The sequence below is a fragment of the Ostrinia nubilalis genome, chromosome 30 (assembly GCF_963855985.1).
Source record: "Ostrinia nubilalis chromosome 30, ilOstNubi1.1, whole genome shotgun sequence".
Taxonomy (NCBI): Eukaryota; Metazoa; Arthropoda; class Insecta; order Lepidoptera; family Crambidae; genus Ostrinia; species Ostrinia nubilalis.
This window is the reverse complement of record NC_087117.1, coordinates 2,858,139-2,882,954: the sequence shown is the minus strand read 5'-3', so window position 1 is coordinate 2,882,954 and position 24,816 is coordinate 2,858,139. Positions and strand designations below refer to the sequence as shown.

The window sequence follows — 24,816 nt, the reverse complement described above, 5'->3', positions numbered from 1 at the left end:
CGATACTTGCTTAAGTGAAGCAGCAAATCGAACGCGCAGCGTTGAATAGAGCTCTGTGATTGGTTCGTGTGTCACCCTGTGCGTCCACGCGCACTGTGAGACGTCATAGTATAGATGACCCACGCTGAACTGTCCCACCAAACTCAATGACAGGGGGGAGCTACCATCGTTCAACTAATAAAAGCTTTCCAACATAGCAAAAATCGGAACCAGCGATCCGGTATTGACGGTGGCGCCCCACTGTCAATGTCATGCATAGGACAGTTCAGTATTTTGGAACTATAATGTTTGTGAATACGGGTGACAGAGTTCTATTCAACGCTGTGCGTTCGATTTGCTGATCGTTTGTGAATGCGGGGCCACTAGCGCCACCCACAGCTGGTTCTCGAAGGCACGAGTGCGCCCGAGAGCCTCCCAGTACCGCGACCCGGTCACCATGTGAAAATCGCTCGGAAAGATTAGGAGGGAACATCCTGGACGTTAGAAAACATGATCATCTAATATTATGCTGCTTTTACACTATGCGAAAATTAGCCGAGTCAAGTCAAAAAAACAGAGGAACAAGACAAAAAAAAAGGAGAGAACACCCCACTGTTTTTTTGACTTGACTTGGCTAATTTCCGCGCAGTGTAAACGCAGCATTAAAATTAGCGCCCTTAACCACTTAACGACATAGTGACAGAAGAGAGATTAATGACAGCAAGAAAAATTAAAGATAGATTCTCGGGTTACAATACGCCCTTATTCACAAACATCACTATGAAGTCTCACAGTGCGCGTGGACGCAGGATGACACACGAACTAATCACAGAGTTCTATTCAAAGCTATACGTTCGATTTGCTGCTTCACTTAAGCAAGCATGTTTATGAACACGGTACGGTTTAGCGCTTAAAGACGTGCCTGATGTATGGGAGGGGTACCGTGGCATTGATATGTGACGTGACAAAGCTACGATTTTGAAGGAGATCGTCAGCAAGACGTTAGACATTACAAAAACACCCTCCCGTGCCGCTCCCATACCTCAGGCATTGATTGAGTTAAGAGCTAGACCTATAGCACTATAGATCTCTTAACGACATAGTGAATAGACGACAGAAAAATAAATAAAGATATAGGTTATCTGGTTATACTACAAAATACAACACTAGTAAGTACATAATATAAGTTAACTGTGCTCTTAAAAATACCGGTATGTACGCGCTTACTTGATGCGATAGTCTACAGTCTACACTCTCAAGAGAGATGAGTGAGTAAGTAAGAGTTTAGGGTAGTAAGTAACGATTAAACAGGGTGTCCCAAAAACTAGTATCACTAGGGGCACTAGGGCTACCCGAATCACCCCTTGTATTATAATCATCAATATAAAATATGTTACGATTAATGTGATAAATTGAAAATTATGAATAATCGCCGGTTATTATGAATAATTACCGACAGTTGAGGTAAAAGTGATAAATTATTTAATAATGTAACCTTAATACTAACAAATATCATGAAAGAGAACACCTCGTGTACAGCCACACAGTTTGGACTCTGGGCTTCGGCTTAACGCTATTTTTGGGACATCCTGTATTTATAGTTCGACTGACCATCTTGAGCCATGAGCTCCACCATCTCAGGAAAGCAGATGTCGAAGCATATGCCGAGGCCGATCTTGACGCCGTTGAACACGAAGGTCGTGATCTGGTCTCCCGCCGACACCAGCTCGGATTCCCTGTGCGTCACCTTGTTCGGGATGTCTATGTCGTACAGGTGCATCTGGAATCATTTCAATAAGCTAGGTAGGTACTTGTATACTTAGTAAATTTTTGATAAAAATGTATCTATTGTATGTAAGTACATACATGTAGGTACTAGCATAGAATAATAATAAGCACTACGTACAGAAGTTTTACTTCGCGAAGGTATTTAAAAAAATGTATGCTCAATGTCATTAACAATATGGTGTAATTTAGCCTGTCTCAAGAGTCAAGCACCATTTTGTTGACAAACGTCAGTGATCGGCACTGCGCCGAAGCTATAGTTCCAAAATACTGGACTGTCCTGTCGATGACATTGACAGTGGGGCGCCACCGTCAATACCGGATCGCTGGTTCAGATTTTTGCCATGTTGGAAACCATATAGTTGAACGATGGTAGCGCCCCCCTGTCATTGAGTTTGGTGGGACAGTTCAGCGTGGGTCATCTATATAGGGCTGACTTCGGTAAAATGATGTGACGTGAGGTGCCAAACTGCGGAAAGTAGCGGAGGAAATACATGATTTAGCATGAATTATCATGAATAATATTAACTACTTAACTATTTACCTCTCAGTGTCTTGAGGCAACTTAAAAAAGTACATTCTGTGTATTTATTATTATTTAGGCAGTTAAATACTGCACAGTATTTAGTACACCATTTTCTTTATTTTCTTCCATCATACACAAGAATACGCGTGCGCGAGTCAATGTTCGCTCGTATGTGAGGCCTTGTCGAATAGTATCCTGTAGGTGGGCCATCGTGCGTGTTTTGTTTTCGATGTAAACTCGCGGAAATGAACAGGCCTGGTACTAGGTACTTTTTCCTTCGCAGAAAATCCCCATGACGATGTCAACGATGTGATTATTGATAATACAGCACAGTATACCTGCCTAGCTAGAGGTTTTCAGGAATTTTGCGAAAATGGGGAGCTTCCGCATGGATTTGGACATCTGCATCCGAATCCGCAATAATCAATGCGGATGCGGAGCGAAGACAAGTGGCCACAAGAAAAAAATTGGTCATAAGTCCTTAAATCCTCAATAAATTCGTAAATAAAAAATCACAATTCTAAGGCTGAGTTGCACCACTTAACTTTTTAAGGTTCTATGACGATAACCGGTGCTTTTTGTATGGAGTTTGACCACAGATATAGAGTTTGACAGATTTTTGACGTTTTTTAAAGAAAGTAAGATGGTGCAACCCAGCCTAAGTTTTACACCTTAAATACTTCGCACCTTCCTGTGTCTCGCCAGCAGCGACCCGTCACTGTCCCACACGGTGCAGGTGTTGTAGAGGGCGCTACCGTCGCGCTCGGGCACGGTATAGCCTGACCAGGAACATAAAAACCCTGGCATAGAGGCGCGTCAATTGCATTTGATAGTGCAACACTGAGTACAGTCGTACCTGTGTTAAATTATTAGGCTAACTTTATGTATCAGGATTCAGGATTACGGGCTAATTTGATAATTTCATAAATTAACGAAAAAATATTATTATAGGTAACCTGGTTTAAATAAATTAAATGAAACCATCAATCGAGCTAGTAGGATTTATTTTATTATTCATCAATAATAAAATTCAGAACTTGAATATTCAACTGCAATGTCTGCTAAGAACGCTTCAAACTCGGTACTTCTTTCCCAATTCCATAAAATTCAACACTTAAAAAGTGACAAAAAACTTTAAAATAGGTAGTTGAAACAAACCACAGCTAATTTTCATAGTTGACTGTACTATACGATAAACATGTCAGTCAATTTGACAACCTTTGTCGGAAACATTATTCAATGAAAATATTGTCCGAACCCTTAGTATTTCTCTTCGACAAATACTTTAACACATTGTGAACCACTTTTCTTTCACGACTATAAAAAGATTTTAGCAATTTATTCACAAAATCAATTGCGCACATTTAAAATAAAGTTTGTTTACACTATGACAGCAATAAACTGACATGCAAGGTGACATTATAATGAAGTTTTCAGTTACTGTTGCCATTAAAAGAAATTAGTACCATTAATTTTCCGCAACATGGCGAGGGTTTTTATGTTCCTGGTCAGGCTATACCACCCACAACGCACACACCTGCCTCGGCCGCGGCCTCAGACAGCGCGCGACACGCTTCCCCCGATGGCACTTCTTCCCAGTCAACTACCATCATATTTAGTATATTTAGTTATATAAAAAAAAGAGCGTTTATTAAAATCTACGTTATTCTGCCGCCTACCACGCATACGCCTGCCTCGGCCGCGGCCTCAGACAGCGCGCGACACGCTTCCCCGGATGGCACTTCTTCCCAGTCGACTATGTACCATAATTTACAATGTGATTTAGTTAAGGCGATTATAGTCCTCAATCCGCGTCAAATGGGCATTTTGTAAAGCATACTCCTCTTTTACTGCTGGACAGAAATAGTCAAGTTAAAGGTAAGACCGCATTTGCGCGACGCAGCGCGGCACTGTACCTACAAAGCGTCAATTTGATACTTTCAGTTATTTTGTATGGAGTAATATTGCATTATGAGCGCGCTTGACAGAACAGTTACCTCATGGAGGTATCCTCCATGAGTTACCTACTTACTTGTACGAAATAATAGTTTGACGCGCAGTGTAGTGCAGCGCCGTGCAGATGCGGTTCGACCTTAACTGCGCACCTGGTAGCCGTGACGTCACATCGACGGTCTACGGACGGGACGGACGCGAGGATGTGATGTGAGCCGGTAAGTGCGAGGGAGTTGCATTCCAGCAAGGTGCACAGTGCCCCGATTGCACTATTATATTTTTAACTACAACGCGACTAGACTAGACGACGAACGAAAATCACAAATTCGTATCGCGGTGTCGCTTGACATCTAGCCGCGGGTGTTTTTAATATCGTGCGGATTTCTTTACGGACGCGGGATTGCCCCGCATGCGTGACACCCGTAACACACCCGTAACAAGTGTCCTTTTCGTTCCTTCGTTTCAGCCAAATGACGTCCACTGCTGGACAAAGGCGTCCCCCAAGGCTTTCCATAACGACCGGTCTTGCGCTGCCCTTTTCATACAAGTAACTACCTACACTCAACATGAAATAAATCGCACCTCCCGCAACAAGCACTTTCAAACGTATGCATCCCCACTTCCCACCAATATTGGCACCATTTAAAAGCCTAGTTCTAAACTTCATTTCATTAAGATAAGGTTTTTACCCCAAAAATGTGTCTTTAGAAGGATCCAGAGTCACTTCTTCAAAAAATAGGCTATTACGCTTGAGCCAACTTTTATGGCTATAAAACTGTTAAGTTGGGGTTAATCGGTATCCATCTGTTAAAGAGGACACGTGTGATCATTATTTGGTTTTATAACCATAAAATTTGGTCTAATTGATTCCAGAGGTGAGCCCAAAATGAGGTCTGTTTTCAAGTCACTTTTATGGTATAAATGATAATCATTTATTTACACTTGGTTTTTCTTTAAGGATATTTATTGGGCTTTCAAATAACACCAATATTGTTGGGGCACCATGATTGTTTCAGAAGAAAATCTTTAAAGTTCGCGTCGCGGAAGGTGCGGTTTATTTGATGATGAGTGTATTTTTAATCGTTTTTTTCTTAAGTAAGCAGTTTTGTTTTATTTTCTAAAATACGTGTTTAGCCGACTATTAATTGTGCAATAATGGTGAATTATTAACCATTAAGTGTTCGTGAACGGCTTGAGTGTAATGTGTAGGCAATTGAAACGCGTGCAGCCTGCTTGAGCGATGGCGATGGATGGATTTTACGATAAAATGGCGTGAAAATTTTTTCGCGTACGCGGGTTGTACGCGATGATTTGACCGAACCTTGAAGCTATAAAAGAAGTAAGTACTTACTATTGTGCTCGTACTTATAGCATTCTGGCAGGGCTACCAGCTGTGCGCCTCGTTGCTTGGCCTTGTGGATCTCCTTCACAGCGGTCGCCAGGTTTTTCGTCTTGTCCGGGCACCATAGCATCTGCACCAGAGCTATCCTCAATCCTGGAATTAGGGATGACTTACTTATGCCCGTTTTCACCATCAATCCCTAATTTTTAAGTGACCCCTTTGTTTTCATAGGAGTCACTTAAAAATTAGGGATTGATGGTGAAAACGGGCATTATGGTCCTACGTCCCCTAGATGAGGCAGAGGGCGTCCACAACAGTCCTCCATCGGGTTCGGTCTTGAGCTTCGTGTTTGATCTCGCTAAAAGGCAACCAGGACAAAACGCGTGAAGACCCAAAACCCGGATATGTCAACAGGTTTTTTATAAAAATTAGTCGCATTGGCCTAAGACTTAAATTTTGTATACCCGGACAGATTAAACCCCACCCGGACGCCCTCTAAACTAGGACAAATCGAGGGAAACCCGGACGGACGGCAACCTTACCTGGAATCAGTTTAGAAAATGCCATTAGATAAGTAATAAATATTTAAGTAGTTACTATGTAGTTCTAGCACTGTATTAACACGGTGAACGGTGCCATTAATAAGTAATAACTAAGGCGATTGCTAGTTATATGTGTAGGTACTAGTAATCCGAAAAATTGAAGACAAAGAATGGGACTTAATTTTTAAGGTTCCGTACATCAAAAGGAAAAACCGTCCGTTTGTCAAGACGTTTTTAACACGTGGGGGAATCGAGTCTCTCAGCTGAAAAAAAAGTCAAACTTTAAAAAAAGACGCTAAAAACCTAGGTAGGTCCTACTTATCTATAGGGATCAAAAATTATAGGGTAGGTATTTACCTTTCACCTATAACTATGAAATTTGGCAAGTACCTATACTTACTTAGTACCATCTTATAGTACACGTAAGGACCTGCCTTAATTTCAGGAACAAAATCATTTACATACCTACAGTTTGTATGGAACCCTCGGTGTGCGATTTTATTTTAAGTACCAGACAGTGACGAATTTACAATTTGTTGAAAACGACTGGCTACAACAAGCCAAAAATATGTAATAGGCTAAACATATCGTCTTAAGGACTTACAAAGGACCTACAGTCCACATATTAACTGCACGTCATGCGGAAGCTATGCTTGCATCTTGCGTAAAACCAATCAAAAATATCAAAACTGTATTCACAGAGCGGCACATCACGCTCTAGTTACCACTTGTCATCATGCGTTCGTATGCCATGCGGTGCATGCATTCGTCAAATGACGTCCTATCGGCAACAGTGTTAACTACCCATTGCCAGTCATGTCACCTCGTTCTATCGCAAAGAATCACCATTTGATGAGAGCGAGAGCAAAAACGGAAATGGATAGTTAACAGTGTGGCCGTGTGTACCGTGGAAAATGTGCCTTACTTCAACTGGGCCCCGATTGCGCTAATTCGCATTTCAACTCCAGTCGCGCGCGACTCAAACGCAAACGCAAGTCAAACGCTTCACGAACATTTGCTGTGTTTTAGTCATTTTAATTTTTAAAATAAAGTGTGCGGACTTTTAATGGAAAGTGCATAATTCCGTTGTTTCGTCATTACGTGAACTTTACCGCGATAACGAATTGCACATCAGCTCGAATGACAATGGAGCGTAAGTCGCGCGCGACTGGAGATAAAACGCGATTGAATTGAAGACATTACAAATTAGCACATTCGTGGCCCTGGTCAATGTGAACGCGGCTTTCTAATTTACTATACTATAATCTAATTCGATAAAGAGCGTGGCGCGTGGCGAGGCTGAGCTGAATGACGTCAGCCATATTTTTTCAAGTGAGAATTCAATAAACATTTACAAATTACGACAATAACCAATTGGTCTTCCTTGAGTTAAAATCGTAGCGATTCGTTGCGACGCATTTATTTTGAAATGCTTTGAAAACTTCTTCTGTGAACAATACTTTGTAGTAACTACCAGAACATATTTGCTTTTGTGCTTAATTTTGTCAAAGATCTTGTTTTTCGCACACTGTATATCCAGCCCTTATAGATAAGTGGTAAACAAGGCGAGTGAATAGGCACTTACAGGGCAGATTATGTACCATCCTAGACTGCATCTCACTTAACACCAGGTGCAATTGCGGTCAAATATCTGCCTTACATAAAAAAACAGTAATACGAAATTGCTTCAGGAACCCGGATATGTCAACAGGTATTTTTTACGAAGTCGCGTGCCCCGGCATCGGCCTAAGAATGAAATTTCTAAACCCGGACTACAAATGAAACCCCGCCCGGACGCATCCCGGACGTCCCAAATCCGGGGAATCCGGACGGATGGCAACCCTACCCCTAGTCAATAACATGTGAAATAAAACTAAGGTTAAGTAAATAAAATTATTTAATAATTATTGCGAATTCACAACAAAAGTACAACCTTTCTATACATACAAATGAAACAACATACATATTTTGTTAAACCACGCAAAAGTCGACCTTCCTCTTATGATCATAAAAACTAAATCAGTCGTATATGGACTACAATAAACTTACTCCATTTTTATCTAGCAGTTATCTGACAGATAAAATCGCCAAAGAGTACAAGTTATTTGACCCTTATAAGAAAATAAAATCAAAGTAGGTAAATAAATAATCTTTCATAAAAATTGGTGTAAAATAAACACTTTTGTCCCTTTTACTTGACAGAAAGTGACAAAGCATATTAGTTGAAACAGTATTATACATAGATATGTGCCATCCACGAAGACGCGCCCCACCATTCTTCCGCTAATGTTTGAGTGTTATCGGTACACGCTAAATTATCCATGAGTGCACACGCACACTACAATAATGCCTTAGGCCTCAGCCTCGAACTTAGCGGGCAGCGGGGCGGGAGCGGCGGCGGCGCTGGAGCGGGGCGGGCAACGCAGACCCGTTCTCGAAACAAGCGGGCAGCTCGCGCGGCGCTTTAGCGGCGAAGTGTTGTGTTCGGGGTTGTGTTGTCGAGATATTTGTTTTTATTCGCAAACGAAATGTCTGAACAACGGCGACAATTTTATTTCGATTCAAATTTATTCCTAACGCTCGATTTATTGTGGGCAAAAGAAGGAGTGCGCTGCCCGCTCGTTGCCCGCTCCCTCGCCGCTGCCCGCTCGTTGCCCGCTGCCGCCCCGCTGCCGCGCCGCTGTTTTCGAGAACCGGTCTATTTGATTTTACGCATAAGATCCTGCCGCTCCCGCGCCGCCGCGCCGCCGCCGCCGCCCCGCTGCCCGCTAAGTTCGAGGCTGAGGCCTTACGGATTGCTCGGATCAAACTCCCCGCACCCCGCGCGACCGAGACCAAAAATTGGTGGGGCGCGTCTTCGTGGATGAAACGATCTATAGTTTCAAGTCTATCTGTCACAGTCACTCATGCTTGCATCTCGCTTTGCATGAGAGGGATGAAAACATTCGAAATTTTGGATAACGTATTTCGGAGTAACCCCGCTGAACTAAAAACTTGTAATTTTTATATAAACCTTTGAAAATGATAACTTGGCTTCGGACGGCATTAAAAATACAAACAATCATTTTAATTAACAATTTCTGTTCTGGAAATTCTATTAAAAAAAAGTATTTAAACTTACTAACGCCAGTATTCACAAACATTGCTATGAGGTCGCACAATGCGCGTGGACGCACAGGGTAACACACGAACCAATCACAGAGCTCTATTCAATGCTGTGCGTTCGATTTGCTGCTTCACAAGCAAGCATCGTTTGTGAATACGATTGAGGGTTTTCGCGATTGAAAAATCCGCCAGATGGCAATACGTAGACGCGAGGTCCAAATGCTGCATGATTGGTGGATTTTGACATATCAGTCAATGTATGTGTTCGCGCTCATTGGATGTGTACCAAAAATATTTAATTTATAACTGAGCTTGTAATGGAAGATCTAATAAATCCAATTTCCAACACGATCGAGTTAACTGCGCACCTTGCTGGAATGCGACTCTCCCTCGCACCTACTCGCACACGTCATGTTCACCCGTCCGTACCAGAGCGGCGATATGACGTCAAGGCCGTCTGGTACGCAGTTAAATCGACCGGATTGTTTTTACCCAGCAAACATGCTGGGTAAAAAAGCAAGAATTTTAATTAGTCCGTCAGTAACTTATCAAAAAATACTCGACACGTATTTGTCACTTTTGTAAACTAATTAAATCTAAAGATATAAAGCGCGCCATAGTTCAGAAGAAGAGGCCCGTGACGTCAATAAGTGCTTAGAAGTGTAGGACTTAGTGACGTCGCGCGGATCTTTAACGCATAATAACTTTGTAATTGGGGCAGGAAAGTTCTCGAGTGGCGACCACGGGCTGGAAAACGTAGCGTGGGCAGGCCTCCTACTAGGTGGACCGACGATCTGGTAAAGGTCGCGGGAAGAGCCTGGATGCGGGCAGCGCAGGACCGTTCATTGTGGAAAACCTTGGGGGAGGCCTTTGTCCAGCAGTGGACGTCATTTGGCTGAAACGAACGAACGAACTTTGTAATTATTTGTTTGATTGACAATTGAAAATATATGTGTCTAATATTTTTTGACACTATAAATGGACGGACTAACCATTTTTTAGGAAACTAGTCTTATTATGTAACACAAATTGAAACATAATAATATTAATTACATATTTACATTGTTAGCTATTTAATAACTATTTAATTTATTTTAGCTATAATTAAAGGGCAGTATCTCTTTACAATTACTTATTGCACAATAAATATTTTCTATTTCAATTCACTTTTCAACTCTTTTTACAATTTATTTATAACAATATTTTAACTCTAAAAAGTCAATCAATTCATTGAGATTATATTTTATGTAGAACAAAAAAACCTTACAACTTAGAACGAGTAACATTGTGATGTTTGTAACTGAATTAATTAATGAAGGCAAAGTAATTTAAATATTACCCTTTCATACAACTCCATACAACAAGGTAAATAATAAATAAATAAATGCTTAAAAATCTGTAATATAATAATTGGTTTATTTGAAACCTCTAAATTATTATAACATAAATCTGTGATGCACATAATGTATTAAAATTACAAAATATAAACACTTCTGTGTGGGTACTAAGTGTCAAAATTATTTATTTAATTTAAAAAAAATAAATAATTAAGCCTCTATGGTACGAGTTAGGCACCTTTTTAAAAACATTTTTCTGTTATAATCCTGTCAAATTGGTACCCCAATCCAAACCACAAAATATAAAAAAGGAATTCCTTCATATTCATAACAAAACTCATATTAACAGTTTCTCTTCACATGAGTAGTTGGCACCACTGGCGTTTGACCTTACTGTACAATGGCGCCACTCTAAAGCCCGGTCTGCACGTAGAATTTTGTCCAATGACCCCAAGCTACCCATCCTTATCGCTCGCGCGTAATTATATTGCTGTCGCGACTGTGCGACGCGCGCCCGCAGTGAGTGTGCGAGCGGGACATTGGACAAAATTCTATGTGCTCGCAGACCAGAGGGTCTAGACAAAGTGCAAATTATAATCGCAAACCAGTCGAAAAGTGGTCGAAAAGCCCCTTTTTTGTATGGAGTTTTGACGGATTCGATTTTCGATTAGATCAAAAAGTGCGTTTTGTCTAGGGGGGCTGATTATAGTGAGTGCAAAATGCGATAGTCCTCCACAGCTTCAGCGCTCACTAGATGGCGCCTGTTTTAGGGTGCGTGCACACTGGGCGAACGGGCTCGTGCGGCACGCTGGTCATCCTGCCCACCCTGCTCTTGAGTGAGCAGGATGTCGAGTTTGCCGCGCGAGCCCGTTCGCCCAGTGTGGACGCACCATTAGGATTACAGACACGTGGCAAGATATTGGTGCAATATTACTCCTCGCATTCCGCAAATAAGTATTTTTGAAATAATATAAAAATGATAAAAAGAAAGAAAATAATTTTATTCAGTGACACGTTAGTCTAAAAACAAGATAGCGGGCATAATGGAAGACAGTTTCGTTGATAAAAGAATACATCGCAAAGAATTCTTGCACAACTTCTAACACAGTATGAACACATATTTTGTGCGTCTTCACAAATATCTTGACACTTGTCTGACCAGAATTTGCCTCCAGCTATAGTCCGGTCGCTGAGCACGTAGAATTTCGTCCAATGACCCCGGACCGGACTTTAGTGACAAGGCTCTACAGTGGTGCCAACTGGTAAATATAGTAGCCCTGGATCGGTACGGTAGCTTTCATTGCCTACTTCGGCCTAAATTCTACTAAAGCTACCATTACTTACCAACTATGGACTGCTCGCTTCACTCCTGGCCGCTTCATACTCGGACAGCGTTATAGCATGATTCGATAGCATATGACTCTTCAAACTGCACTTCTGAACGAACGCGGAACCGCACACACCGCACTTAAAACGCCTGTCGTTATTATGTATACGCATATGCTCTCTTAGAGTCTTCTTTCTAGCGTACGCCTTATGACACACTGTACATTTGAACACTCTTTCACCGTTATGTTTAATCATATGCTCATCCAACGACTGCTTGATAAAAAATCCTTGACCGCACTCCGCACAGATGTGATTCCGCTCCATTAGATGAACTTTTTTAATATGAGACGTTAATTTAGACTTCAAAATGAAGGACTTCACGCATATATTGCACTTGTAACTCGCTGCCACTTGATTATGCTCCTTAAACATATGCCTATTGCGTTGATAATAGCTTGTAAACGATTGGTCGCAGTGTGGACAGTTAGTTGTGTATCTAGCACTGGTGTTGTGTGTGTATTTCTCATGACAGGCTTTCCTCACTCGAGTCGTGAACACTTTATCACAATACGAGCATTTGAACGTACCAATATCATGTGTACGTTGGTGATTTTTCAATCTGTGCTTATTTATGAAGCCCATATCGCACACTTCACAAATATAATTTCTATAATGCCCGTTCATGTGTTGTAGCAACATTTTGAACGTCTCATACGTGGAGTTACATAGCGCACAGTTCAAAATTTCTGTGTCCGTTAATTTGAATTCTAGGATGTAGTCGTTTGCGTCCGGATAAAATTTGATATCATGTTCGTTTGTTAGATGTATCTTCAATAGTGATATTGTGTCTGCGTGGACGTTGCAAATGTTGCATTTCAGATCTGTGATGTCAATTTTGATGGACAAATTGTTTTTATCCATTCGTTTGTTGTCATGTAGCTCGTCATTTCTGTGGACTTCTTGAGTGTGGACTCTCAGATCTTGCGGATCTTGGTACGTTTCTTTGCAGTAAGCACAGGATATGCCCGCTATGGTTTTGTTCAGGAACGGAGTGCAGTTGGAGTATTTGAGGATGTTTTCTACGTTCAGCTTGTGCATTTTGTTCTCGCTGACGTATCGACATGAGAGAGGCTTCTTCAGTTTTTCAGTTAACGTCCGGAGAGAGTACTTGAGAGGGTTTTTCAGGAGTTTCTTTTCTGGAAATGAAAGAGAAATATTTAAACTCTGTGATGTGGGAGATTTGATGCAGATCGTCCCATTTGCATTTCGTCACGAATTCAAAAATTATCCCATTGGCATACGGATTCGGTCTGCGTCAAACCCGATGTGAATAGTGGGAAAAACCAAAAGAAGAAGATGCGACCATGTTTCGTCTTGAGCTGTCAAAGCGCACGGATATTGTCAAAAAAGCCTCACTTAAAGGCAGAATGTACCCTCAACTGCCTGTATCAGAATGAAAGTGTAAGAGCAGAGAGCCCTGCCCTAGAAACTTGGTTTACCCCTCTGGGTTAGAATGCCTTCTCTCTAGGTCACAATGCCCCTTCAATAACAGTATGTTAAGGAATGTCCCCGTCCCTACTGTTCCAGAATGCCCCCTCCTATTTTTCCGGAATGGCCCCTTCTACTGTTCTAGGATGCTCCTTGCTGCTCCCGAAGGCCCCTTCCACCGTTCCAGAATTCATATGGTACCAGAATGCCCCTCACTGATTCCCCCTACTATTCCAGAATCCTCCAGTACTATTCCCGAATTCCCCTACTGTTCCAGAATGGCCCCCTAATGTTCCAGAAACCCCTCAACTATTCCAGAATGCCCTTTACTTTTGCAGAATCCCCTATCATCATCATCATTTCAGTCATAGGACGTCCACTGCTGAACATAGGCCTCCCCTAATGCTTTCCACGTTGATCGATTGGTAGCAGCCTGCATCCAGCGCTTCCCTGCTACCTTTACGATGTCGTCAGTCCACCTTGTAGGTGGACGTCCCACGCTGCGTTTTCCGGTACGCGGCCTCCATTCCAGAACCTTGCTGCCCCATCGGCCGTCAGTTCTGCGTACTATATGCCCTGCCCATTGCCACTTCAGCTTGCTAATCCCCTATACTATTCCAAAATACCCCCAACTGTTCTAGAGCCCTCTCCTACTATTCAAGAATGCCCCTTACTGTTTCAGAACTCCCCATTACCCCCCACTCACCACTTTTATCAAGTAGAAGGCGCTTCTTCTTAGCGAGCTTCTTCTTGAGGCCGACGCCGTCGAACAGCATCTCTGCTAAGTTCTTGTCGTCGTCGCTGCTGTCGTGCTTCAGTTCGTCGTACTTTTATATTTTACGCCTACCTGAAGTGTCTAAGAGCAGGGGACCCTGCCAAAACTGATTTTCGTATTCCAGAACGCCCCTTACAGCTCTAAAATGCCCCATATTATTCCAGAATACCCCCTACTGCTCCGAAATACCCCCTATTATTCCAAAACACCCCCTACTGCTCCAAAATGCCCCCTATTATTCCAGAATACCCCCTACTGCTCCAAAATACCCCCTATTCTTCCAGAATACCCCCTACTGCTCGAAAATGCCTCCTACTGCTCCAAAATGCCTCCTACTGCTCCAAAATGCCCCCTATTATTCCAGATTACCCCCTAATGCTCCAAAATGCCCTCTATTATTCCAAAATGCCTCCTACTGCTCCAAAATGCCCTCTATTATTCCAAAATGCCTCTTACTGCTCCAAAATGCCCCCTATTATTCCAGAATACCCCCTATTATTCCAAAATGCTCCCTATTATTCCAAAATACCCCCTATTATTCCAGAACCCCTCCATAATGTCCCAGGATGATTGACTCACCGCTTTTGTCAAGTAGCAACCGCTTTTTCTTCTTAGCGAGCTTCTTCTTGAGGCCGACGCCGTCGAACAACATCTCCGCTAAGTTTTTATCGTCGTCGCTACTTTGTTTCATCCTTAAGTTTAAGAGCGGGGGGACTTTACTAGAATGACCCACCTCTATAGTTCCAGAATGCCCCCCACTAATCCACAATACCCCTCCATTGTTCCAGAATACTCCCCATAGTGTTCCAGAATGCGTACCCATCGTTCCAGAATGCCTCCCCACTGTTCCAGAATGTCCCACACTATTCCAGAATGCCCCTTACTGTTCCATAACTCCCCCTACTAACCCAGAAACCCCTCCATTGTTCGAGAATGCCCCTTGCCGCTCCAGAATGCCCCCCGTCCCTAGGCTACAGGCGTGTATTGTGTAGACTCACCACTTTTAGAAGCAGAAGGCGCTTCTTCTTGAGACCGTCGCTGATATCGTGTTTCAGTTCCTCGTACTTTTATATTTTACGCCTACCTGAAGTGTCTAAGAATGCCCCTAGTGTCGCCTACTGCGCCAAAATACCCCCTATTATTCCAAAATGCCCTGTAATGTTCCAGAATATCCGCTTATTGTTCCAGGATGCCACTCACCACTCTTGTCAAGCAAAAGGCGCTTCTTCTTAGCGAGCTTCTTCTTAAGGCCGACGCCATCGAACAACATCTCCGCTAAGTTCTTGTCGTCGTCGCTGCTGTCGTGCTTCAGTTCGTCGTACTCGGATAGCTCGTCTTTTAACGCTGTAATAGAAAAATAGGGTGTATTATTTACCCGGCTGCGCAAAAAGAGTTATGTTTTTCGAGTATTTTACGCTCAATAACGAAAAACGCTCATTCGCTTCAAATATCCATATCGTGTTGTGTTGTGGCCTCTTATAGTAAAAATAATAATATACTTATTTCGGACGAGAATAATCCATATTTGTGTTAGTAAGTTAATAACTTATGAAGTAGCCATCTTATGAAGTAGACGCGTTGTGGCTATGAAGAAGTCAAAGACAAAAATTAAAAATAAATTGAAACAAAATAAAGATGGCAGACTTTCGACCAAACGCAATACGGCTTTTTATTTTTGCTCTCTTCGTAACATTATGAAGAGAATCAGAAGGAAAGCCATGTCATAACGGCTGTTGTAATTTATCTAAATTATAATATTACAGTAGTACATGCAAGCAATTTATTCTTAGTTGAACTTGAAAGTGTTTATGAAAGTGATTTCTCATAGAAAATAATTGCTTAAAATTACAGGCCTAGTATTTGGTAATTCAAAATGAACTCACGTAAGAAATATATTCCGTTGTCATCATCACCGTCTGCTATCTCTTCCTTTACTTTCACTTTTTCTCCTGCAAAAAAGATTAATATTTCAATAAGTTACCCTATTTGAAAATCAGACCCTTTGTAGATCGTTCCATCCACGAAGACGCGCCCCACCATTTTTCCGCTAATGTTTGAGTGTTATCGGTACACGCTAAATGATCCATGAGTGCACACGCACACTACAATAATGCCTTACGGATTGCTCGGATCAAACTCACCGCACCCCGCGCGACCGAGACCAAACATTGGTGGGGCCGTGTCTTCGTGGATATAACGATCTATACCCACACCATAGATTATCATGCGCTGTTAAAGTTAAAAAATAATCACCTTTGACAAGTATATCTTTGCAACTGGCGAAGTCCCGTTGACACTGCTGCACCTGAAGAAGTGAAAATATTCATTTTTGAGTTAAAATAGAATATAATAATTACAGAACCGATTAAGAAGACGTCACTAAACTTGTTCACCAATTTATATAAGACCCTAATAACGACACAATACACCTACCTACTGTAAAAAAAGCATCTAGATTTTATTTTTTATTTAAGGCTCTGCATTTTTTTGTCGCTTTTACGTGAGATTCTCTGACGGTGGCAAAAGTCACCCGAGTACATGCATGTTAACACTTTAACAAACTCATACCTGCATTTTGAAGTCGTTCGCATCGCGCAGCCGGCCCACGCACACATCGCAAATTCCACTGTCTCCCTCGCACTCTCCGGTTAGCATCTGAAAAGAAAGAGAACGCAATCTTAATCAGTTGAAATACCAACACAGATATTCAGCAATACTAGTCAGAGTTGAGTGTATTGAGCTCTAAAATGAACATCAAATTGGGCAACCCTACATTCTGGGGTGGGCACAAGATCATTTTGGAGTGGGCACTAGACCATTCTGAGGTGGGCACTAGACTATTCTGGGGTGGGCACTAGACCATCTTGGCGTGGGCACTAGACCAGGGTTTCCCAATTTTTTTTTGCCAAGGAACCCTAATTGATTATACTTTTCCTAGCGGAACCCCCGTACTACTCCGCCCGCACGCCCTACCCCTCCCTTGTGCGTAAACAAGCGAACAACGTCGGTCACGAAACGTGGGATAATATTTTTTACGGAACCCTTGCGGCCTTTCCACGGAACCCCAGGGTTCCGCGGACCACCATTCGGGAACCGCTGCACTAGACCATTCTGGGGTGGGCACTGCAACTTTCGGGGGTGGGCACTAGACCATTCTGGGGTGAGCACTGGACCATTCTGGGGTGGGCACTAGACCATTCTGGAGTGAGCACTGGACCATTCTGGAGTGGACAATAGACCACTCTGGGGAGGACACTGGATCATTCTGCTGTGAGCAATGGATCATTCTGGGGTGGGCACTAGACCATTCTGGGGTGTGCACTAGACCATTCTGGGGTGGGCACTAGGCCATTCTGGAGTGGGCACTAGTCCATTCTGGGGTGTGCACTAGACCATTCTGGGGTGGGCACTAGACCATTCTGGAGTGAGCACTGGACCATTCTGGAGTGGACAATAGACCACTCTGGGGAGGACACTGGATCATTCTGCTGTGAGCAATGGATCATTCTGGGGTGGGCACTAGACCATTCTGGGGTAGGCACTAGACTATTCTGGGGTGTGCACTAGGCCATTCTGGAGTGGGCACTAGTCCATTCTGGGGTGGGCACTTGACCATTCTGGAGTGGGCCCACACACTTACGTAGATGAACACAGTGGTATATGTGTGCATTCAGATACCAGACTCAGATTTCTCAAGACTAAAAGCACTCTCTCTAAGACCCATTCGTTCGTTTGTTTCAGCCGAAAGACGTCCACTGCTGGACTTAAGATTCATTATAGTTTTATAATCCAGAATTAAAAAAAAAAAGAGTATATTGTAATCCGACAAAATACAAATCAAAGAATAAAAATTGACAAAAATGATGTATCAATCAATAGCGATAGGCATGTTGGATAACAGTGGCTGCCAGATAACTGGAAGTCCACTGCATTGTAAATAAACATTAAAGACTGTGATAGTAGATATTTGTCACTGCTACACTGCTAGCCGGATTTCAAAGAAACTTAACTTTCTGATGTTCGAGCATATTATGGATGCAGACAAAATCAAAGGCAAAAGGTACTTTCAAATCAATCAGCTGTGACATTTACACTGTAGTAGAATTTCAACTATTAAAGTTTCAAAGTTATGAATGTTACTGCAGTTTCAGGTACAGAGTCCTTAACTAATTCTGTTGCTTATGGCAACCAACATTACTTGGCCGGAATGTGACCTGTTTCATGCAGACAAATATAATAGATCTCTCAACCATCAGCCACTTACATGAATCTCAAAACATTCTTTTAGCATGTCCAAGTACACTTCATTCTTCCCAAGCCTTTGGTAGGATAACTTCAAGTCTTTGTCCGGAGGCCGTGCCAGGCAGCATCGGCAAACCATAGCGGAGTCCATTTTTTACGCTAAAATAAACAGAATTCTGAAATTCCTATTGGAAATTCCGAAAAACCACGGAAAGAAAAGAAAACTGACTGAAAAACAGGAGCTTTTTTTGTGCTGAAAATGACAGATTTGACAAGTCGGTGGCCAATTTGACAGGTAGTAGTGTCAAATTGGCCACCGACTGACGTGACGTGAGGTGACGTTGTTTATCGTTATTTCATTTGTCGTTGCTACAGTTTACATTATTTTCGAACAAACTGGGCCCCGATTACGCTAATTTTTAACGTCTCCAATACAGACGCGCTTGGAGCGCGCTGTCTGTATTGGAGACGTTAAAAAATAGCGTAATTGGGGCCCTGCATTCGCAATTTATTTGCTCTTTTTTAAATAGAAATTGAAAAAGTTATGGAAAATAGATTTATAAACCCTTTCTAAACATGTTTTTTAATTCAATAGGAAAGTTAACGATATAATTTTTAAATACTCCGGTACAATAATACCGATATTTTATTTTTACCACTGCACTGCATCGACAAACGCCAAAAAAAGTTAGCTAGCTTACAAAATGGCGGCGCATCATCGACGGCGTTTTTGACTGAATTTATAAATTGAAAATATTATAAAATTACTCCGCTGATCGGTTTAGTTAATAAGTAAACGTTTTGTGTAATAAACGCGAAAGATGGAGACGATAAACAACGGCATGTGCCGGTGCTGTGCTTCCGAGGGCACGTTCAAAGATGTCGCGACGAGGTACCAATGGATGGGAGAGGAGGAGGTCTACGGGGAAATGTTACGAGAATGCTTTGATATTACTGTGAGTTTATCAAAAAGAATAACTTAACAAATAAACGGTCCTCAATTCTATTCTATCTTCATGAATCTGATAACCTTAAAAATATTTTAACTTACCTTATAACTTTACATGGATAATTTTTTTAATAGGCGTAACTTTGATCACCACTTTGAACAAGCAATGGATGATGAATAAATATTATTGTTTACCTGAGTCATAAATCCGCTTCTCAATACTTTTTAGTTTCAACCTGTAAAGTGTAATTTTAATAAAATTGCTTTTCTATAGCCACAGTATTTTGTACACAATCACCTAAATATTTAAGTTTTTTTAATAACTAATTAGGTTTTTTTTTTTCAATTTACACATCTAGATGTGTTTCTAATTAGAAATTACCAGGCACATAAATGAACCCATATATTTTAAAGCATTATGTAATTTCATTTAAAATTAATGGATGACAGACCTTCATTAAAGATTTTAAAGTATAAATAACAACAATTTGGTTGTTTTTGAACAGTTCAGTGAGGTTCATATTTATTGCACCTTTTTGTGCATTTAGTTCTTTTTTAATGAATTGTGTCTTTTGTATAAATTAACCCTAAGTGGTCAAATGAGGCTGCCGTAACAATTGATTTCTACAAGGTGTTAGGTAAATGGTTATATGAGCCGACACTAGCCCATGTTAACATGGGCATATAAATGGTATGGTGAAGTCAGAAATTTGATATCATTTTTTTTTTAATTTACATACAAAATAAATTTTATAAAATCCGATTTGTATGAAAAATAAAATAATTAAAATGAAGATATCAATTTTCTGACTTCACCATAGGTACAATTTATATGACCATGTTAACATGGGCTAGTGTCGGCTCATATACCCATTTACCTAACACCCTGTATTGTGCCTTGATTTCAAAGGCTACTGAGAGTAATAAAACTAATGTCTCTATTATCGACAGCTGGCAGCGTCAGACGACGGCCAGGAGGCAGGCATATGCGAAGTGTGCATCACACAGCTACGCAACGCAGCCAACTTTAAGAAGCAGGTGCAGAGGACAGAGGAGCAGTTTAAGAGGCGGCTGGACGATCTGCCGTTTAAATGTAAATATTTTTTTACTAAAATTACGCTGTTTCTTGTTTTCTCATTATCTATTTAGAAACTCGACAGCTTGGTTTGAAATTTTCGTGTTGGCTTAAGGAGCATTAAATCTGAGCCAGTTACAGAGTTTTAGTTTATTTTTTATTAATTATTGTTAACACCATAAGTTGTTCTGTAAAAATGTTGATGTAGTTTTACATTCAACAATAAGATACCTACTGTAAGTAAGCCAATATTTGCAAATAATATCGATTTAATAAATGTCTTTCTTTCCTGAATAAACATTCTTTCTTTCTTTACAAATACATTATCATTTGCTTAATTTTGGGCTTTTTACACACAATTCACTTTTCTGATTAGCAGTAGGATTGAACACAATCATTATTTCTTGCTGGTCTTGTTTTAATTTGCTAAATCCATTGTTACAGCAAACATAGTGAAGGTGGAAGCAAGTCCGTTGGAAGAAGCAGTCGGAGTGTCCGATGACGATGACAAGTACTCCGACGAAATGAGTTTAAGTGGTAAAGTTCTTACGTTTTTAAGCCTAGCTGCACTAATCTGAAGGGACTATAATAAAGATGCTACTTCAGACTACAATTTCATTGCAAAATCTAATTAGAATTATGATAATACTAGCATTTGCCCGCGGCTTCACCCGCATGAAATTCAGTTTGTCACAAATCGTCATAAATTATGGCCTATATGTTATTCTGGGTTAAAAACAATATTACTGTAAAGTTTCATCAAAATCCGTTCAGTAGTTTCTGCGTGAAAGAGTAACATACATCCAGACATCCAAACATCCACACATCCAGATATCCACACAAACTTTCGCATTTATAAATTATAATATTAGGGGCCGTCCATAAATTACGTCATCGATTTTTTCAGATTTTAGACCCCCCCCCCTACAATCATCCTATCGTCATTTCTTAAGGACCCCCCCCCCCCCCCCCCTTCTCCCAAAATTGACGTCATTACCAGTTTGACAAAATTAAAACATTGCAGATTTGAGAAAAATAGGGTATTATATGATTAAAACACTTGGTTATAGAAGCACCTTTTATAATTTTTTCTTTGGCAATAATCATTGATTTAATATAATATAAAAGTGAAAAATAGGGAATAATAATATTATATATTGCCAAAGACAAAGGAAGCCGACTTATAGTATAAAACAAAGTCGCTTTCGCTGTCTGTCCCTATGCTTAGATCTTTAAAACTACGCAACTAGGGTTGCCAGGTCCAAAATCACAAAAACCGGACTTTGTGTTTCATGTGGCCGGACATTTTACCCTAAAAGCCGTACATGTGACAGCTCATGAGTGAGTACTATCATCATCGGTTGCTAACCAACATCCTGATTCCTGATGCGTGCGCTTCATACGATTCTGTGGCTCGACTTTCGCATGGCGCGGTAACCAAATAAAAAGCCGGACAAGACCCTAAAAAGCCGGACGCCTGGCAACCCTATACGCAACGGATTATGATGCGGTTTTTTTAATAGATAGAGTGAATCTTAAGGAAGGTTTATATGTACCTATAATACATGAAAGTACCACGGGCGAAGCCGGGGCGGGCAGCTAGTATTATATGTAATATTATTGTTAGAGTATTTTATCTGTAGTTATTACTGTATTTGTGTACATCTATGTTGCATTATGTATGTTTATTATGAGTTATTTTAGTATTGTACGCGCCTTAGCCGCCTCTCACATTTGCAGTCTCACTTACTAGGTGTGCTGGAAGAAATTTCTTATTAGAAATAATCATTTTGTACGTGAACAATAAACTATAAATAAATAAGAATGACGTCAATTTCGAAACCCCCCCCCCCCCCCATCTATCATTTACCGTCATCCGCAGACCAACCCCCCCCCCCCCCCCTAATTTAGAATGACGTAATATGGACGGCCCCTTAGTAGGATTTTAGACTACAAATGTATGGGCTTAATCCGAAAAATCGATAAAATGGCGCGATACAAGCTTATCGTGGCGCGCATCCTTGGCTTACATGACTGTTCTCCTCCCATTCTAAAACTAAATCCCCCTATTGCAGAATACCAAGAAATTGCAATCAAGACTGAGTCGTCAGACGATACTAAGGCCAAAAAGCGGTCGGCCAAGGCGACGACATCCCGGGCCAAACAGCCGAAGCTCGAAGCCGAGACGTCTTCGAAACGTAAGTGAAGATTTATTTTATCTGTGGACTGTGGGTCTGTGCACTCTGGTTGGTTTAATGGCGCTGTGCTGAGCCAAACAAGTTTTGAAACTTTTTTATAATACTAGAAAGATTTTTTGAGAGCTTTCCGTTGCTACTACAAAAAGTTTTTATATTTTTTAGGTATTGAGACTAATTTACGTTAGGTCACATGATGATGATGATTTACGCCCATATTCACAAACGATGCTTGCTTAAGTGAAGCAGGAAATTGAACGCACAGCGTTGAATAGTGCTCTGTGATTGGTTCGTGTGTCACCCTGTGCGTCCACGTGCACTGTGAGACCTCATAGTAATGTTTGTGAATACGGGCGTTAGATACGTTTACGATTGACGATCTACTTCTTCCTACCAACCAAATGCCTTATTTAGCAGTATAAACAAAAAAGAATAAACTGTTATTTTTAGGATTTTTTTTTACCAGTTGCATCCAATTAAAGTTTTAAAGTTCTATAGTTGAGCTCAGACACAGTGGACATTAAACTTATTATCACTAATTGTTTAAATTAGTTACATGTTATCTCATGTTAAATTATTTTCGATAGCACAACAACAAAAAGAAAAATAAATCATTTCTAACAAATTGAGTTTTGTGTTTTGTAACTAGCATGCTCATACCCTACTGTGCCACATATTTATAGGTATCAAAATAGCTGTATACTTACGGTTTTTTATCTTTTTCCATCATGTGCATTGTAGCAACGTTTATCACAGCCGTGTCAAACTTTTCTAAGCGCCACAGTTTGACATAAACACTATTAAATATCATTAACTTATTGTTTTTTAATAGCAAGCCAAATTTTTACAGCTTTTTTTATACTTATCCGTTTAGCTTTTAAGTCGCCCTTTCTTTATTATTACAACAGATGCATATGATTTTGTACAGGGAAAATTAAAAATTGCTTAGGCGGACGAGACAAATCAGCATTTATTGTTTTTAGTTCTGCTTACCCACTTAAACAGGAAATCGTATCTATGTTTTGAAATTAATTTGGCTCCTTTATTTATTCACTCCTAAATTAATAACTTAAATTGTAGTAAAGTAAGTAATAATAAAGACTAACTTGAGTTCTTTTAGAACTTAAAAATTGCAAACTTCTCTAAACCGGTTCGAAAAAAATCGTCACTCTACGTAGCGATTTAGATCATATACGATGCGCTAGATGGCGTGAAACGAATAAAGTGGAGGCTTGTTCTATTGCGTTTTGAATCGATTAATCAATTTCTTAATATCATCTTTAATGAGGACTTTGAATCGGTGTCTGGGAATTGGTATGATCTGTACAATATACCACCGTAATATTAATGCATTTTGGAGAATTACTTGGATTACAAAATATACTGCCTTCTATTTAGTTTTCATTTCAACCATGACAATTATTTGGCAAAAGATTGAAAGTAGCATAAACGTTTCGGAAATTGTTTCCAATTTTTTTAATTACTTTTAGTTGAATCTACCATTTTAGCAAACACTAATCTAACAAAACACCTTGATACAATGATACACCCTATCTGGAAAGAGATCTAAATTATCTTATAAGTTGGGTAGTACCTACTTGAAGAACGGTTTTAATAAATGATGATCCACATCATCAGGTCATCCAGTCTTCACTTTAGGAGCAACCCTCTGACTTTGGCAAATGGAGGAAATTAAGAACGTAGATCAATTAACCCGCTAGCTGCCTCGAAATGCTATTGACTTCCTCCACTCGAAATTGATAGCAATTGGACATGAAGAAGGAAAAATATCAATACAAGAACAGATGCAAGATTTTCTCAAGATGATCACCCGAAGATATACCATATCCACAGAAATCACAAGGGCAAGTGAACATAGGCAGGAAATCACATAGAAATGAAGTGTGGGAAGTCACATCTTCTCCTCCACGCACTACAAACAGCAAAGAAATACAAAAAAATGATATTGCAATACAGATTTTCGACGTCATCTTAGCACGGTGGACGCCTTTTCAGCATGTTTATTCTCAGCACTTAAATACTTGAGAAAACTTGCTAATATTGAAATAAATATTAGTTATTATCACTAATAAAACATACATTGCGACAACCGTTGACTTTTATTTATAAAAATAACCGAAACAACGTAAATTAAAACCAACCCTGGGTTAAAGTTAAGAAGACGGAACAAGAT

At 40.6% G+C, this 24,816-nt stretch overlaps 4 protein-coding genes across 13 annotated transcripts in view; 1 reads left to right on the top strand and 3 right to left on the bottom strand.

The window, feature by feature from the left end:
* Positions 1-315: 315 nt before the first annotated feature.
* On the bottom strand, positions 316-4,227 carry LOC135085864 (omega-amidase NIT2-like). The gene is made up of 4 exons (XM_063980648.1): positions 3,809-4,227; positions 2,978-3,065; positions 1,591-1,759; positions 316-473 (listed from the first exon to the last, which is right to left on the bottom strand). Exons 1-4 carry the CDS (start codon positions 3,901-3,903, stop codon positions 316-318), a joined length of 510 nt encoding a protein of 169 aa, XP_063836718.1. The 5' UTR covers positions 3,904-4,227.
* Positions 4,228-10,626: 6,399 nt separating this feature from the next.
* On the bottom strand, positions 10,627-14,842 carry LOC135086190 (zinc finger protein 615-like). The gene is made up of 2 exons (XM_063980992.1): positions 14,741-14,842; positions 10,627-13,094 (listed from the first exon to the last, which is right to left on the bottom strand). Exons 1-2 carry the CDS (start codon positions 14,811-14,813, stop codon positions 11,917-11,919), a joined length of 1,251 nt encoding a protein of 416 aa, XP_063837062.1. The 5' UTR covers positions 14,814-14,842; the 3' UTR covers positions 10,627-11,916.
* A 457-nt stretch (positions 14,843-15,299) lies between these two features.
* Positions 15,300-18,655, bottom strand: LOC135085863 (uncharacterized). The gene is made up of 5 exons (XM_063980647.1): positions 18,426-18,655; positions 16,730-16,816; positions 16,415-16,466; positions 16,045-16,110; positions 15,300-15,505 (listed from the first exon to the last, which is right to left on the bottom strand). The coding sequence occupies exons 1-5, from the start codon at positions 18,552-18,554 to the stop codon at positions 15,300-15,302; spliced, it is 540 nt and encodes a 179-aa protein (XP_063836717.1). The 5' UTR covers positions 18,555-18,655.
* Positions 18,656-19,099: 444 nt separating this feature from the next.
* The window catches only part of LOC135086216 (gastrula zinc finger protein XlCGF26.1-like), an 80,538-nt gene continuing 74,821 nt past the window's right edge, over positions 19,100-24,816 (top strand). For all 10 annotated transcript variants that reach the window (XR_010260326.1, XM_063981031.1, XM_063981033.1 and 7 more), the window contains exons 1-4: positions 19,100-19,359; positions 20,304-20,445; positions 20,872-20,964; positions 22,503-22,625. Coding sequence is in view for 9 of the 10 variants with exons in the window: in XM_063981031.1 (XP_063837101.1) it covers positions 19,225-19,359; positions 20,304-20,445; positions 20,872-20,964; positions 22,503-22,625 (493 nt within the window). In the remaining variant the exon portion in view is untranslated. The remainder of the gene's footprint in view (positions 19,360-20,303; positions 20,446-20,871; positions 20,965-22,502; positions 22,626-24,816) is intronic.